Source organism: Stegostoma tigrinum, chromosome 38 (assembly GCF_030684315.1).
Source record: "Stegostoma tigrinum isolate sSteTig4 chromosome 38, sSteTig4.hap1, whole genome shotgun sequence".
In the NCBI taxonomy this organism is placed as follows: Eukaryota; Metazoa; Chordata; class Chondrichthyes; order Orectolobiformes; family Stegostomatidae; genus Stegostoma; species Stegostoma tigrinum.
In genome coordinates, this window is record NC_081391.1 from 10,199,231 (window position 1) to 10,217,071 (window position 17,841).

At 45.7% G+C, this 17,841-nt stretch overlaps 1 protein-coding gene across 1 annotated transcript in view; it reads left to right on the top strand.

Annotated features, from left to right (window-relative positions):
* The first annotated feature begins 3,733 nt into the window (after positions 1-3,733).
* The window catches only part of LOC125447011 (beta-1,3-N-acetylglucosaminyltransferase lunatic fringe-like), a 51,865-nt gene continuing 37,757 nt past the window's right edge, over positions 3,734-17,841 (top strand). The window contains exon 1 of the mRNA XM_048521082.2: positions 3,734-4,441. Within this exon, the coding sequence (XP_048377039.2) occupies positions 4,076-4,441 (366 nt within the window). The 5' untranslated portion in view covers positions 3,734-4,075. The remainder of the gene's footprint in view (positions 4,442-17,841) is intronic.

Below are 17,841 nucleotides of genomic sequence, written 5' to 3' on the forward strand. Positions count from 1 at the left end.
GAGCAGCATTAATGAACTAGGTGAGGATATGTCTTTTAAATATTCTAGCTATACCTGCACCCATCACTCCCTCAGGAAGTTGTTCCACACACGAAACACTCTCTGTGTTAAACAGCTTGCCCCTCATGTCTTTTTCAAATCTTTCCCCCCTCACCTTAAAATATGCCCCCTAAAGTCTTGAAATCCCCCCATCCTAAGGAAAAGACACCTGGTATTAACCTTCTCTTTGCTCCTCATGGTTTTATAAACCTCTCTAAGGTTACCCCTCAATCTCCTACACTCCAGTGAAAATAGTCCCAGCCTATTTGGCCCGTTCTTATAAACTCAAGCGTCACATAATCATCTCTATCCTGGTAAATCTCTTCTGACCCCTCGTTAGCTTAATACCATCCTTCCTGTAACAGGGAGACCAGAACGACTATGCCCACCAACACCCTTGCACCTCCAGTCGCCCAGTTAAGAGCCTCAGTTGCTGGTGGGGAAGATAAGGACGTACAAGGGCCTATGGACACAGTTTTAATGCGGGCAGGGATGGAAAAACACCAGCTGCCTGATTGGGTGCACTGCCAACACTGCCATTGCAGAAGGCTTTGAATTCTGCCAATGGGCACAGTGATTGAGCCTAGCTTTTTATTGCAGATTTATGAATAGGAACCAAACTCCACCAGATGTTACTGCCGACAGAGCAACAGTTCAGGTGCCTGTGCTTCTCAAGCCTACGGTGACCTAGCGGATTAATATTCCACTAGAGATACGGGTTCAAATCCTGTCATGGCCGAAGGCGAAATTTGGATTCCATTCAAAATAAATCTAGAATAAAGGCTTAACCTGATGAGAGCATGTAACCTTTGCTGAATGGTGCAAAAACCCATCTGGTTCACTAATGTCCTTTAGGGAAGGAAACTGCCATCCTTACCTGGTCTGGCCTACATGTGGCTCCAGGCCCACAGCAATGTGACTGATTCTAACTGCCCTCTGGAACAGGGATGGGCAATAAATTCTGGGCCTAGCCAGCGATATCAAAGAACAAAGAAAATTACAGTATAGGAACAGGCCCTTCGCCCCATCAGCCCCTCCCCCGCCGACCCCCGAAGCCTGCATCGAAACCTAAAAGAGGATGATGGTTAGAGAGGACAGATTTCAGCCCCTTGAAAATAGTGCATCTAGATAAGTTGACCCTCACATTTTAGCTAAATTGTAGGCCTCAGAAATTTGACTTTTACACCAGTATTTACTGTCAACTTAATATGCTGTAGAAAATTATGTCTGGTACTTACAAGTGTAAGGACCTTATTTATTCATATATTCCTGCAATGCCAACAAGCCTATGCAATCCAGAGAGGGTACAAGAGGTTACCTTTTTGATTCCAGTATATTCTTTGTTATCTATTTGCCAAGTTCCCAGGTGACCCCACTAGCGCTCCTACCCAGCACCCCTCTGCCCTCTGTTCTTCCCATTGCTCCGTTATATTTCCTACCCTGCTTGCTTCGGTTTCCTCTGTTTCCTGTGAACAAATACATTACTAATTCAGCAACATGACAATGTGACAGTGACCATTGTCATCAAAACCCACCTGGTTCTGTGGTGATAGGAACCAGGTGGATCTTATTGACTATGTGATCCTTGGTTAGGCTCATTAAACTGGACCAATAAGGGTGCTCTGGCTGATGTACAAACAGGGGATCCAGAGAGTCTCCTGGCATCAGGGACTGACCCTTGGCCGGCCGGTGCTGTGCACATGTTAATGCTGGTTGACTTGGTGATGGGATACAGGCCACTTTGCAGTTATTTTAGGTTCATTCATCCCTTTAGGAAGCCTACTGTCCTGATCCACATGTGATTCCAGACTTACAGCTAAATGATTGAGTTTCAACTTCCTTTTGAAATGGCCAAGCGAGCCACCCAATTCAAGGGCAATTAAGGATGGGTGACAAATGCTGACCCAACGGTGAAGCTCACATCCCATGAGAGGATAGATATAGTAGAGGGTGGCTAGAGTCTGGGACGCATTGCCTGAGAGCGTGATGGGTTCTGTCCATCTGTGATCATTGAAAAGCAAAGTTAGACAGTTATGTGAAAAAGTATTCTCTGGGAGATGGAGAGAAGGTGGGGGAGGGTGCAACACTGGGTGAATTGCTCATTCAAAGAGCCAGTGAAGGGAGAATGGCCTCCTCTGCATGTGACAATTCAACAGCTTTCCAAGGACAGGAGTTAAATGTTAAAGATTTGTTGGTAACTACCATTCCTTGGAAATTTGAAGCTCTGGACCACCTCTACCTCAGCACCATTGACACAGACACAGGCATACCCTCCAGTCCACTTCCTCAAGTTAAAAACCAACTCCTTCATTTTCAGAATGTGTCATCAGCCTGATATTTTAATTTTGTTAAGTTTCTGTTCTGTCGTATAAGTTTCTGTTTGACTTTTTCATTTTGTGTTGGGTTTTGCTACAGTGCCCTTGCAGGGGCTGTTTTCTTTTTAAAATTCCCAATAATCGTTTTAGACTCCTTGAAATAATCACGGTTTTTAAAAAAAATTTGACGCCCTGTTGTTCCTGTCCCAGAATTATTTGACGGGTTTGGCATAATGGGAACTTTATTTTCAGTTCGAACAAGAAGAAGTAATTTTCCTCTGTATTTTTAACCCCTTGTTGTCCCTATCCCTGGAGATTTTGATGGGGAATGGAGTTGAAAGAACATCATTTTCATTTTAAAAGGACTTCATTTTGAGTTCAAAGGAGTCAAGAGGCCAGAAAGTTCCAAAGAGACATGGAAACATTACTAAATAAAAACTGAAAGAACTGTGGATGCTGTAAATCAGAAATAAAAATGAAATTGTTGGAAAAGCTCAGCAGATCTGGCAGCATCTGCGGAGAGTATTTAAGTGTTAATGTTTTGGGTCAAGTGACCTATCATCAGGCCATTCCACTGTGAACCTCTCACTTAGCCACACCCTGTCCCCGGAACCCTGCATTTCCCACGGCCAATGCATCCGACCTGCACATTCCCTGAACACTATGGGACAATTTAGCACGGCCAATCCACCCTAACCTGCACATCCCTGGACACTATTGGGTAATTTAGCACAGCCAATCCACCCTAACCTGCACATCCCTGGACACCATGGGCAATTTAGCACGGCCAATCCACCCTAAACTGCACATCCCTGGACACTATGGGACAATTTAACACGGCCAATCCACCCTAAACTGCACATCCCTGGACACTATGGGGCAATTTAGCATGGCCAATCCACCCTAAACTGCACATCCCTGGACACTAGGGGGCAATTTAGCACAGTCAATTCACCCTAACCCGCACATCCCTGGTCACTATGGGGCAATTTAGCATGGCCAATCCCTCTAGCCTGTACATCTTTGGGCTGTCGGAGGAAACCCACACTGACATAGGGAGAATGTGCAAACTCCACATACAAACAGTTTCCCGAGGCTGGAATCAAGCTTCAGGACCCTGGTGCCATGGGCCAGCAGTGGTAACCCCTGACCCACCCATGTTTGCACTGAGGAAGGGTGGTTCCTTTTGTGGCTAGGTGGCCTGGAAGGGTTAAAAAAAATGCCCCCTCTTACCCCAAGCAGCTGGTTTGGGGGGGCGGGACTCATCCTCTTTCTGACCCCACCTCCCTCCCACACATCTCCTCAACCATTGGACGATCCAGCCTGTCACATCCGCGCCCCTCCTCTGACTTCACGAAATTGACACAGTGAAACCCCAGAAGTTGTGACAAGTTGAGACAGGCTCAGGGTACAGGTGGGACAAGAGATGTAGAAGCACAGTTAGACTCAGAGAGAGCTGCAGGCGAGTTTGCACATCGTTATGCTGTTATATGTTTACTGCACAATTCTACCTTAAAACGGAGCGAAGCTTCGAGAGGGGGGTTTTAATTGAAACTCTGATGGGTCGTTCCCCATTTACTGCCTATTTCAACGTTAGGGAAAGAACGTGGTTCAAACTGCCTGGAGAATGTGGCACTACCGTTTAAATTGGATTTTATTCTTGGACATTTCCAAACTGGGTTTTTGAGACTTTTTTTCAAATTTAAAAAAAAGGAAGCAAGATGCGCCTCTGTTTGAAGAAGATCTTTCTGACTATTTTTGGGGCCACGGTTACTTTCTTGCTGGTTGCTCTTGTGGATTACCAGATGCGAGAGGAGAGGGGCGGGCGCAGGCTGAAGGCCAGCCGGTTCTCAGCCCCCCTGAGCGGCCGCAGCTCCGGAGACGAGCCGCTGAGTGACTTGGCAGGGGGAGCCGGAGCGAGTTATCGGGGACAGGTCCACTCCGGGTTCGCAGCTGGACCCCGCACTGACCGCGAACACAAGACGGAACTGCGGGATATCTTCATCGCCATCAAAACCACACGCAAGTTCCACAAAACCCGGCTGGAGCTGCTGCTGAAAACTTGGATCTCCAGAGTTTGGGAGCAGGTGGGCGGATTTGTGTCTTTTTGAGATCTTTAGTTTTGCCTTGAATGTTAAGACAGCATCTGCTGCCTGACTGGGAAGCGTGGAAAACTGCCACGTCCTTTTTTTTTGATGCTTTTCACTTAGAAAACAGAAGCAAGTGTAGGCCATTCGGCCCTACGAGGCTGCTGTTCTGCTCCGTGTGACCATGGGTGATCCTCTATGCCAAACTCTTCCAAATACTGTTTGATGCTCCCTAATCAAAATCTCAATATCGTGGCTGATCCTCTATCTCAGTGTTATATTCTCTCTTTCTTACCATGCCCATTGACACCTTAAAATCTTAATATCAAGACTGATCTTCCCTGAATGCCATTGACTAGGTTAGGATTGGTTTTGCTAATGTTCAGGCACCTAAGGGGTTGATCTCATTGAGACTTATGAAATTCTAACAGGACTGGATGGAGTAGTTGCAGGGAGGATGTTCCTGATGGTGGGTGTGTCCAGAACCAGGGGTCACAGTGTGAGGATTCAGGGTGCATCATTTAGGCCAGAGATGAGGAGACATTTCTTCACCCAAAGAGTGGGGAATTGATTCCCACAGGAAGTAGTTGATACCAGAACATTTAAATGTATTCAGGAGGTGACTAGATGCCGCACCTGGGGCGAATGGGATCAAAGGTTATGGGGCGAAAGAAGGGTTAGGCTATTGAGTTGGACGATCAGCCACGATCTTGAAGAATGGTGGAGTAGGCTCGAAGGGCCGAATGGTCCTCTCCTGCTCCTGTGTTCTGTTTCAATATTTTTTTTGTCCCATACCCTTTAATGTTCTTAAAATCTAAATATCCTGGTTGATCCTCTTTCTTGAATATATTCTTGCTTTTTCTCCCCATTCCCCGATAGCCTTTAAAATCTGTCTCTTCCTTGAATATATTCTGTGATCTAGTCACTGACAGTTCCACAGGGTCACTAACCTTTGAATAAAGACACTTTGTTTTTCCTGTTCTCAGTCCTGAATGGTTTGTCCCTCATCCTGAGATGTTTCCCCCATCTGGGGACAATCCCCTCTACATCTACTCTGGCCAGCTCTGTTAAATATTCTATACATTTCAATCAGATTCTCTCTCATCTTTCCAAGCTCTAGTGAATACAGGCCTAGTTGATACAATCCCCGTAAGACTGTCCTTCCATCCCCAGTATCAGCCTCATCCACCTCCACTGCACTCCCACTACGGCAAGGAGAAACTTTCTTAGGCCAGGAGACCAAAATTGCAACGCAGTTCTTCAGATCTGGTCTCATCAAGGCAGTGAGACATCATCATTATTTCTGAACACCTCCTGGTTTCCAAACACTTTCAATACTGCATTGCCCTCAAGGCAAGGGGATTGCCTACATCCTGTAATGCTCTGACTTTTGGCACATGCCAACTGGAGGAGGCCATTCAGTCCCCTTGCGTCTGTTCCTTCAGCTCATCTGTATCTTCTGCCTCTTAGCTCTGTATTCTTTACAAGTTTCATCCAATGAAATCTCCTCAGTTTTGGAAATGTTGTTTAGCAGAATGGGTCCAGGGAGGGTGAGAATTGAATTGGGAAGTTGGAGACTGTCCTTCCTGGAAGGGAGACATGGACGGTAGGAGATTGGATCAAGGTGTTCAAAATGAGGAAGTGTTCGAGCAGTGTAGAGAGAGCAGAACTGTTTCCATTGGTGAAGGTGCAGATTTTAAGTAATTGGTCAAGGAGGCAAAAGTGACATGAGAGTGGGAAGAGTTTTTTTATGAACGTAGTGAGTGATTGAGGTTTGGAAAGTGCTGCCTCGGAGTGTGGTAGAAGCCGATTCAATGGAGACACTCAAAAGAGAATTTGATAGTTCTCTGTAAAGGTAGAATGTGCAGAGTTACAGGGGAAAGGTTTATGGACAGAACTCCCCTTAATTGCTCAGACCTTTTGAGTATAAGAATTGGGGGGTGTTATGTTGAGGACTTTGAGGCATCCTCTGGATTACTGTGTCCGGTTCTGGTCACTCTGCTGCAGGAAGGATATTATTAAGTTGCAGAGGGTTCAGAAGAGATTTACCAGGATGTTGCCTGGACTGGAGGGTATGAGTTTTAATGAGAGGCCGGATGGGCTCGGACTTTTTTCCACTGGAACGTAGGAGGTTGTTGGGTGACCTTACAGAGGTTTACATAAGTGGCATAGAGAAGGTGATTGGCAAATGCCTTTTCCTTAGGAAGTGAAATCAAGACAAGGAACACTTTTTTAGGTGAGAGGAGTAAGATTCTAAGATGTGGGGGTAGGTTTTTTACACAGAGAGCGGTTCGTGTGTGGAATGAACTTCCTGAGGAAGTGGTGGATGTGGATACAGTTACAATGTTTAAAAGACATTTGGATAAATGCATGAATAAGAAGTGTTTGGAGGGATATGGGCCAAATGCAGGCAGGAGGGACTAGTTTAGTCTGGGATTATGGTTGGCATAGACTGGTTGGACCATAGGGTCTGTTTCCTTGCTGTATGACTCTGAGTTGCTTAATTGGAGATACAATGCAGAGTGAGTTGACCAAATGCCCTCTTCCATTGTAATCGCTTTGTGATCCACAGCCTGAATGGCTTAGGTGGAAGGGTCAAGAGTCGGGGGCATCAATTTGAAACTTTTATTGAAGAAAAAACCTGTTTTTCTAATCACCCTGTTCAGAGATATAATTATGGATCTCTGGAGCAGAGAAACCAGGTTTTGGGCAACAGTTTAAGGTGATTAATGCAGGAAGAACTAAAGACTACATGAGAACAAATTTCGTTCGGCATCCAATGACATTTAAGAACACACTGGGCCCTATAGTGCAGTAGAGGGGCCAAATTCAGCTGAGATTCTGAAGAGAGAATTGGAATAATTGGCCACAGGGAAAGAGTAGGGACTCACTGAATTCCGCTTACATTGTGCCCCATTGGACGTGAGGGCCCCATCCGTACTCCACACATTCAGTGATTCTTTCGAGCCCTTTGGAGCACCTGAGAAATTGGAATCACAGGGGTGTTGGGAATAGGGGGTGGAGGGACACAACTTCCTGTGTCTGATCGCCCAAGTTTCAAAATGGGCTGGAGAGGACTGTTCCTGTTTCATTCAACATCTAGTTGATTTTCCAAATCTCTCAAAGTTCCAAATTGTTTCGTGCTGAGTTTCCACTTTGCTCTGTTTTGCTACTGCATCTTTGACTTCAGTCATCTGCCCTAACAAGAGGGAAGAATCGGCAGTAATGCTGTACCTTATGTAACTCGGGGTAACCCAAAGCATATCTCAGGTAATTAAGTGCCTCTTCAGTCTGGTCATTACTATAGTTGTTACAAACCCAAGGAAGGCTAGTAACTTTGGAATAGAAAAGTGAATTTCTAGTTAATAAGTTGACACAACAAGATTTCATGCTTTAAGCTGTTTACTGTAACAAGCAAGCTTGGAGCAAAGTGGATTAAACGCTGTGTGTCGGCAGTAATTTATTTGAACTGGTCAGAATGTACCCATTTTGTTTTTGACACAGCTGAAAATTCAACTTCATAATAGAGGCTTGCTTAAAATGATAAGCTTTGACAGGATATGGGAGAGATTTCCAGTGTTCTTGGTCTGAAGGATATAGCTATCATAGTTGAATAATGGCGACCAGGGATCACAGGCTGGAATTGGGAGGACGATGAGGGTTGAAAATGACTGATTTGACACTCTTTCTCGTGTGTTTGACTTTAAAATGCATTTGGAGGGAAAACCGTTGAAGAGCAGCGAGGATGAGTAATGGATGCAATGAGTCAGACATCAAGGTGGAAAATGTTGGGTTTCTCTTATCAAACATGTTGCATGAGAAAAGATTAGTATCTTAAGCATGTAGAGCTTCATTGCTACGTACTGTGTTCACTGGTGATGATAGCAGCTGCATTATCTTATCCATTTCACACAATCGCACAGTTGGTGCAAATGAAAAGTAGCTTTCATACATTGTGCTCCCTACATTCTAGAGACCCAGCTCCCTGCCACCCCTCATGCCATCCAGTTGCCACTGTTATGATGCCACGACTCTCAATTTTGCCATCTAAGCCAGCAACCCAGTGTGTCAGCCCTACTTTAGTATCAGACCTTTACTGTCTGAATGTTGTAGGATCAGTGACTCTCTGACCTGATATTGTTTGTTTGCTCCTTTGTCGGTGACTGAGAAAGTGATGCCAGAGCTCGCCAGTGCATTTTGTGGAGTTTTTGTCTGACCTCCCACAAGAAGGTTGACAGAATCCCAAGAGTAAACAGCACAAATTGACCTTGTTTCACCTCTGCTGAAGTTACAGGAGTGTGTCCTTGCAATCTTTTTTGCTTTTTCAAAGTAATCTTAATCTTCCAGTTAACAACATTCGAAAATGTCACATTTTTAAGACTGTCTAACAAAAGACAAAAAGCTCTATTGACTCAATATTGTCTTTTGTACTATGATTTAAATCACAAAATAGAATGTTGCTGTTTTTCTTTAGCATCCTGGAAACTTTTCACAGATATACTTTACATTGACCTTTCTTACAAAAAAATCAGTCAGTTGTGTTAGAGCAGGTCTAGTGTGAATTTTGGCTCCAGAAAGTTCACTTCTATTCTTTCCCTTTCTTAGACTGTAAACTTTTGGTCTGAACTGTCACTCACAGTAAGGATTTCACTGTGGAGATCTTTGTTCTGCTGCAAACTAAGGGTGCCTTCCAGTCTCTTCAAAACTCTTCACGAATATGATCTTTGCATGTCCGAGAATGGGCTCCCACCACGTTGTTGCATGTTACACAGCACTATCTTCCTGCTTTCCAGGATCCTGCCTGAATTGTCAGATGTCTTGGGCCATCCTCCTGTCAAAACCAATCTCCGTGACAATGTGAATCACACGTGTCTTATATCAGGGCAGAAACGCTGATTAACTATTCTTGAGAATCCCAACCACTTTAATTTCATCATTGAGATATTTTAAAGCACAGCTTTCACATCTGACTTGTGCTTGTGTAAGGCCGATATGTGATCTCTGAAAGTACTTGTCACGATGGGCTGCAGTGAACCAACTTATTCTCCCAGCGGTTGATCTGTCATGAGTTTGTATGTAATGGCATCTGACTTCTTTCTGCAGACTGTGAAGTTTGTAATCTTTGATAGAAACTTGTGTTGTGATTGGTTTATTTGAGCCACTGTGCCACCCTTTTTTCTACAGTGGTTAGCACTGCAGCCTCACAGCGCCCGGGACCCGGGTTCGATTCTAGCCTCAGGTAACTGTCTGTGTGGAGTTTGCACATTCTCCCCGTGTCTGTGTGGGTTTCCTCCGGGTGCTCCGGTTTCCTCCCACGTCCAAAGATGTGCAGGCTAGGTGGATTGGCCGTGCTAAATTGCCCGTAGTGTTCAGGGGTGTGTGGGTTATAGGGGGATGGGATGCTCTAAGTAGCGGTGTGGACTTGTTGGGCCGAAGGGCCTGTTTCCACACTGTAGGGAATTTAATCTAATCTAATCTGATCCCAATATCCTATATGTTCTTATGGGACTTTGGAGACTCTCAAGTTATTCAGATTACCTTTCCCATTCTTCCTAGTGAAACCATCAGGACCGTCTTTAGTCTCCAACAGTGAAACCATGCGGGTGGCTGACTATAGAATAGGGTTATTGAAACGCTGCGTTTTCCCCCACCTTGAGGTGGCCCCAAAACGTAACAATCATATCAGTCCCATGATATGAACAATGCTGATGCATAAACAAAATAACCACAGGCCTAGGAATTCCAGAAATCAGAAACAAAAACAGAAATTACTGGGGAAAAACTCAGCAGCTCTGGCAGCATCTGTAGAGAGGAAGCAGAGTTAATGTTTCATGTTGAGTGAGGCTTTAGAATGCTGATTCCTGCCGTGTTGAAAAATTCTCTTTTTTTTAGAATGAACTGTTAAACTGAGGCTGTACTTACTTTCTCAGGTGACCACGACAACATCCCAGATCTATGACACACCACCCCCCCCCCCCACCGCCCTCCCGACTCCATCCCTCTAAGACATTAACCAAGTTGTCAGTGTATGGTTAATTTTTATATCTTTATAGTATCCCTACAGTGTGGAAGCAGGCCGTTTGACCCAAAACTGACATGTTGAAGAGCATTCCATCCAGACAACCTCCTTCCAACGCCCCCAGTCCCTGTACCTTGCATTTCCCAAGGCTAATCCACCTAGCCTCCATATCTCTGGACGCTATTTAGCACGGCCAATCCACCCGAACCTGCACATCTTTGGACTGTGGGAGGAAACCGGAGGAAACCCACGCAGACACGGGGAGAATGTGCAAACTCTACACATAGACAGTCGTCCGAGGGTGGAATCGAACCTGGGTCCCTGGTGCTATGAGGCAGCAGTGCCAACCACTAGGCGACCATTGCTACCCATTGCTGGGTGCGATGACATTCCTTTTGACACAATCTCCTGGATTGTGACCAATGCACCATCAATGCTGATCCTCTCTGTGTCTCGATTGCTGACCCTGTAGAAACAGCGTGGTTCTGGCTCTGAAACTGGGTCCCTGTCACAGTGTCAAAGGTGACTGGTCAGCTACGGCCCAATGCAGGCTGAGAATTTGACTGGAGAGCTGCTGGACTGCTGCGAACAGGGGAGCAGATAACCCCAGGTGGTGCACTGTGAACACACAATGCAGCATTGTGAGGCACCGTGCCCACTCTCTGGATGCCACTGTTCATGTTCCACACCCATATCCAGCAAACTCTTCACCTCCACCCTATCAGTAAATCCGTTCTCCTTCGTCAGTCTCACCCACCTGATTAAAGCCTTTTGAGGACTTCACAAGGAGAGCTGATATGTAAAATGTGTTCCATATGTCTACTTTGATTTTAGGGGGCATGGGGATTTGACAAGGCCCCACATGGTATTCTGGCTGGAAAATAACAGCCCGTGAGATCGAAGGGAGAGCTACAAGGTGAGACTAAAATGGACTCCCGTGCGGGAGGTTGAGGGTAATGACCAATGGGTATTTCTGTAACTGGAAGACCACTTTCATTTGACTCTGTGGGTCTCTCACTTTTCTGGTGTATTTATCAACGAATTAGACATAAAAGTATTAGATGATATCACAATTATCTGTGCGGATGATGATGAGGGGCAAAGCTGGACACTGTGGGAAGGATCTGATGGGTTGATCGAATGGGCGTGAAAGTGATGAGTGCAATTTCACCCTGAGAAGTGAGGGGTTATATTGGAGTTCCAATGAGGTGTGAGGCCACATGACAGGATAATGAGCTGTACAGAACAATGGAGCCATCTTGGACATGGCCACAATCTCCTGATGGCAGTAACACAGGGAGATAATGTTGTTGCACAGAAGCACAGAATATCAGAGCCCTGTGAGCCTGCTCTAAAGTTCATAAAGGTTGATCATCCAACTCAGTCCCCTCTTCTCACTTCCTTCTTCCCTTACCATTTGTTCCTTCCAACTCTAAGAGCCCTAGGTCCCTATTAAAGGGACTTAAAAGGTAGAACATAAAATAGTACAGCACAGTCCAAGCCCTTCAGCCCGTGATGTTGTGTTGACCTGTTATCCTACTCTAAGATCAATCTACCTTATTATCATCCATGTACCTATCCAAGAGTCACTTAAATGTCCCTATTCTACCACCGCTGTGGAAGCACATTCCACACGCCCACCACTTGCTGTGTGAAGAACCTACCTCTGACATCTCCCCTATACCTTCCTCCAATCATCTTAAATTATGCCCCCTTGTAATGGTCATTTCCACCCTGGTGAGAAAGTCTCTGGCTATCCACTCTATCTGTGCCTCTCATCATCTTGTAAACCTCTATTAAGTCACCTCTCGTCCTTCTCCACTCCAATGAAGAAAGCCCTCGATCCCTCAACCTTTCCTCAGGAGACATGCCCTCCAGTCCAGGCAGCATCCTGGTAAACTTTTAAGGGGCAACTTTGTCATTCAGAGGGTGGTGCATGGAATGAGCTGCCAGAGGAAGTGGTGGATGTGGGTACAATTGTAACATTTAAAAGGTGTCAAGATGGGTGTATAAATAGTAGACGTTTAGAGGGATATGGATCAAATGTTGGCAAATGGGACTAGATTAATGTAGAATATCTGGCCGGCATGCACAAGTTGGACCGAAGGGTTTGTTTCTGTCCTGTACATCTCTATGACTCTGTGACTATATCTCCACTCCTTCTTAAACATTCAGTGTTTTGACCTCAACCATTTTCAGTAGCAGAGAAATCCACAGGCTCACTGCTCTCTTATACTCTCTTCCATCGGGCAGAAGACATAAAAGTTTGAAAACGTGCACCAACAGATTCAAGAACATCTTCTCCCTGCTGCTAGCAAACTTCGGAACAGACCTCTCATATATTAGAGTTGATCTTTGTCAGCACCTTCTCTGTAGTTATAACACTCTGCTCTGCATTCTGTTTTATTACCTTGATGTACTTATGTAAGATATGATTGGTCTAGATAGTGCAAAACAAAACTTTTCATTGTATCTTGGTACATGTGACAATAACAAACCAAATCAATATCTCTGGGTGAAGACATGTCTCTACATCTCAGTCGTAAAGCCCGACCCTGTATCCTCAGACTGTGTCCCCATATTCTGTGGATATTCTGGTCATCGGGAATGTCCTCCCTGTGTTGACCCTGTCTAGCCCTGTTAGAATATTCTAAGTTTCTATGAAATCCACCTGTTTTCAATCATCTAAACTCTAATGAATATAGACCTAGCTGTTTAAATGTCAGTCTTGTCATCCCAGGAATCAGTCAGGCACATCTTAGCTGTACTCCCTCCATTACCAGAGCATCCTTCCTCAGAAAAGGAGACCAAAACCCACAGAATGAGGTGTGGTCTCATCAAGGCCCTGTATAATTGCAGCAAGATACCGCTGATCCCTGTACTCTCCAATCCTCTCGCTGTGAAAGCTAAGATGCCACTGACCTCCTTCATGACCTTTTCAAATTGATCGCCGTTCTGAGCATGTGGGACACTTCTGTTTGTGATCTGAGGCATGGGGATGCAAGAGCTGGGAGGGTTACAGCTGAAGCCATATAAGACCGTAGCTGGAGAACACAGTCTTGGCCACGTTGCAAGAAGATTTGCACTGGATACGGGAACAGAAGAGATTTGGCTAAGAGATGCGGCTAGGATTGTGGTATTTTAGCGGTGTCTTTGATTTCATCTTCCTTTGGATAGGCTGCGTGTTGTTTTCTTTGGAATAGTGGAGTAAGTGTGGGATTTTAATAGAGGTTGATGAAATGGTGAGGAGGATAGACAGACAGGAAGATCTGGATGGGAAGGATACATTTCCCTTAAGAGTGGTCTGCAGCTGTGGAGGGCAGGTGTGTTTAATACAATTAGAAGAGTTAGAAGGACTTTAAGAAGGGACTTTATCTTGACCAGTGGGTCTGGAAGTCAGTGACTAAAAGGTAGTGAAGAATTTAGTTTTTTTTTGCATTATAGAAACTGATATTGTGGACATAGGTTACAACGCAACAACTCAGTCGGGCTATGAACTAACAACTGGGCTATGACATCGCCTTTATTCAGCTAGAGCAGTCATAATGGACCGAATGGCCTCCGTGCTATAAATTTCCGATTCCAGCAAGGAATGCTCTCAAAATTTTATGTTCTAAAACGGACACAACAGCGCACTACAGACACCAGCTTCTGCCTTGGGAGTTCGCATTGTCTTGCTTAGAATTTGTTCTGGGAGCGGGTGAGAGAGGAAGAGCTAGCAGTGAGGGTTGCCCATGGTCTGACCCCTCTTCTCCACCCCCCCCCCCCCCCCCCCCCCGCCCACAACAACAACACCTCAGGCAGCTTCACAGACTGCCAATTGCAGCTGTCCTCACAGCTGTTCGGAAAGTGGGAGGAAATCCTAACCTCAGCAGTGAGGAGGGAATCCCGAGCTTACTGTCCCAATACAGGGGCTTAGGAAGGAAGGAGGAAACAGAAGCCACAAAAAAGAAAAATGCCTTTTAATGATGGCAAAACTTCCATGGCGCAATATATCTCCAGCTCAGCCCGTGATGCAATTGGCTGTTTTATTTCTCGGCTGGGAGTCCCTTTCCAGATTCTGACCCCAAGAACCATGTCCGAAACAGTACCTAGGGAGTTTTTTTAATTAACAATTTATTTATGGGGCGTGGACATCAATCGCAACGCCAGCATTTATTGCCCATTGCCAACCACATTGCTATAGGTCAGGAGTCACATGTAGGCTAGACCGGGTAAGGACGGCAGTTTCCTTCCTTAAAGGGCATTAGTGAACCAGATGGATTTTTCCTGGATTCGTGGTCATCAATAGACTCGTAATTCCAGATATTTATTGAATTCAAATTCCACCGTCTGTTGTGGTGGGATTCAAACCCAGGTGCCCAGAACATTGCTTGGGTCTCTGGGTTAATAGGCCAGTGATGACACCCTCCCCATGCCAACTTTGAGGAACATTTTGAAATCAAGGTAATTTGGAAGACTGGGTGGTTTTGGGCCCCGTATCTAAGGAGGGATGTTGGAGGGCACCGATAGGAGGTTTACATGAACAATCCCGGGGATGAAGGTCTTCTCATATGAGAAGCAGTTGAGGTTCTGTCCTCAATGGAGTTTAACAGGAATGAGGAGGATCCATTTGAAACTTAGAGTAGTGAGAGTCCTGAATAAAAGTTCCCACATTCCTCATGGAGATGTTTCCTCTGGTAGGAGAGACTAGGGCCTGAGGGCTCAGCCTCAGAGTGATGGGATGCCTCTTTAGAACTGAGATGAGGAGGAATTTCTTCAGCCAGACGCTGGTAAGTCTGTGGAACCCATAGCCACAGAGGGCTTTGGAGGCCAGGACATTAAGTGTCTGTAAGACAGAGATAGATTCTTGTTTTAGTAAGTGGAACGAGGGTTACGGGGACAATTCAGGAGAATGGGGTTAAAGAACAAAACAGCCATGATTGAATGGTTGAGCAGATTCAATGGGCCAAATAGCCCTAAATCTCACGGTTTAATGGAGATCCCCCGTGCGTTAAAGGATCCCACCGCACTATTTTAAGCTGATCAGGGGATTTACCCAGGGAATCCCACCCAATACTTACCCCCCTCCATCAACGTCAGGGAGAAAAGATCAAGAGGTTATTTCCAAATTACAGATAATGGGAGCTTGCTGTGCTTACATTGGCCCAACTTATAGTAAAGCTTACACTTGTACCATACAATGTAGGAGCAGGAGAAGGCCATTCCACCCATCGAGTCAGCCTGGCCTCCACGGAGATCATAGCCGATTTGACAATCCTCCTGGTTGGTTTTGAGGCGGTGGGGGTGTTGGGTAGATCGCGGCCGTGCGTTATTCCCACTGGACTTCTCAAAGTTCCTCCAAGTCTGGAGGAAGGGAAAGGGTACGTGCATGGTCTCCTGACAGTCTGTTTGTTGATCACCAGGCCTCAGTAACATGTTGCTTCCAACTTCCCAAGCAAAAGGAGTCGGGACAATGGAGGGAAGCAGCTGGAAGATACATTAAAATGACATTGGAGAGCCAGGCAAAGGTGATTGACAATCAGAGAATTTCACTTTTGAATGCTGGCCTGTATGGAACAATCTTTGGCCAGTAGATGAGGCCGGGATATCCTGAGTAGCTCCGAGGAGCCCTTCTGTATCTTCGGACCAATAGTGTGATTAAAATGTCGTCATTATTGGTCAACTTTAGGCCCTGTTCCTGGTAGGTTTGGCCTTCAGAGTCATCCAGTTCAGGCCTCCTGTTAAAATGGTACTGTGGGACCCAGCCACGTTTCGGAACCCAGCTGCCTTAATATTTTGTGGCCTGTTTAGCTTGAGCCCTTGATCTGTTTTAACTGTCATGCTGTTCATCGATGGGATGTGGACATCACTGGCTGGGCCAGTCTCTTTGTGCTCTTGGAGGTGATGGTGAGCCGCCATCTTGAATTGCCGCAGCCCTTAAGTACAGGTGTCGACGTTATAGATAGTGGGAACTCGGAGTGCATCTGTTGGCTTAACTTATAGCAAAGATTACACTTAGACCATACAATGTAGGAGCAGGAGAAGGCTATTCCACCCATCGAGTTAGCCTGGCCCTCCATTGAGATCATAGCCGATCTGACAATCGGCCTGGTTGGTTTAGAAGCCGTGAGGGAGTTCCAGGATTTTGACACAACTCCAAAGGCACATGTTTCCCAGTCAGGTTGGTATATGGATTGGAGGGGAACTTGCAGTGTGTGTTGCTCATGTGTACCTGCCAACCTCGCCCTTCGAGATGGTGGAGGTCAATGGTTTCAACAGAGCTGTCCCAGGAGGCTTGGAATAGTCACCCTGCATCTTCTAGATGACAGCCACTGTGTGTCGGTAGAGGGACTGAATGTTGAAGATGGTTGAAGTGGTGCCCATCAGATGGCATCGAGCTTCTCGAGTGCTGCTGGAGACACACTTAGCTGGTCCAGTTCACACTGTCTTGTTTTATTTTCTGTGGGGATGTGGGTTAAAATCCAACATCTGAGCCTGAGTAGAGGGCCCAGCAAGCCAAGGCCACTCTCCATTTGGGGCCATGGGGAAACTGGGTAATTTTTTTTCTGCTGTGGTGCTGCTTACTGCAGTTGCACAGCCCCTCCATGTCCGATTTGGCAATGGGTGTGCGCTGAGACAAAGTGGAACATTCGTTTTCCCCTTTCCTGATTTTTACACAGGTCAGAGGTGATGATGACCAACTTATCTGGCTGATACAATGCAGCTGTCTCTCCATCCCTCGACCACCCCAACCCTTCAACAATTCTAATCCCAAAATCAACGTTCCCACATTTTTTTCTCATTTAGTTTTATTTTTCAGTGTAGAGAATCTCTCACATCTCACACAGAAGTGTTGCCAGAACAACCGATGACTCATGTCTAGTGAATAAATTGTCCGCTTGGTGTGAGGGTGTTCCAGGATTTATCAATGTTGGCCGAAGTTCTAACTTTGTCTTTGAGGATCCTTAGGGAATGGGGCTCAGATAATCTTCCACCCTCGCTTCTCCCACACTGTTCTCGCTTACTTGTGATCGAAAGCCTGTTAACTTTTAAATGGGGAGCTAAGTGAGACTTAACCAAGTGACTGGCCAGCAGTGGACAGTAGATACATGGTCAGTATTAGACTCTTAATTTCAGATTCTCTACTGAATTTAAATTCCACCACCTGCCGTGGCAGGAATTGAACCTGGCTCTTTAGATTAGCAGTCCAGTGATAATACCACTAGGCCATTGCCTCCTCTAAAGTTGTATCTCGGTCTCACCTGGCAGAGATGGCAGCTTAATACAATACTGAAGAGGAGTCACACTGGACTCAATGTTAACTCTGTTTCTGTCGCCACAGATGCTACCAGACCTGCTGAGATTCTCCAACATTGTGTTCTTAAGGATGGCAGATTTT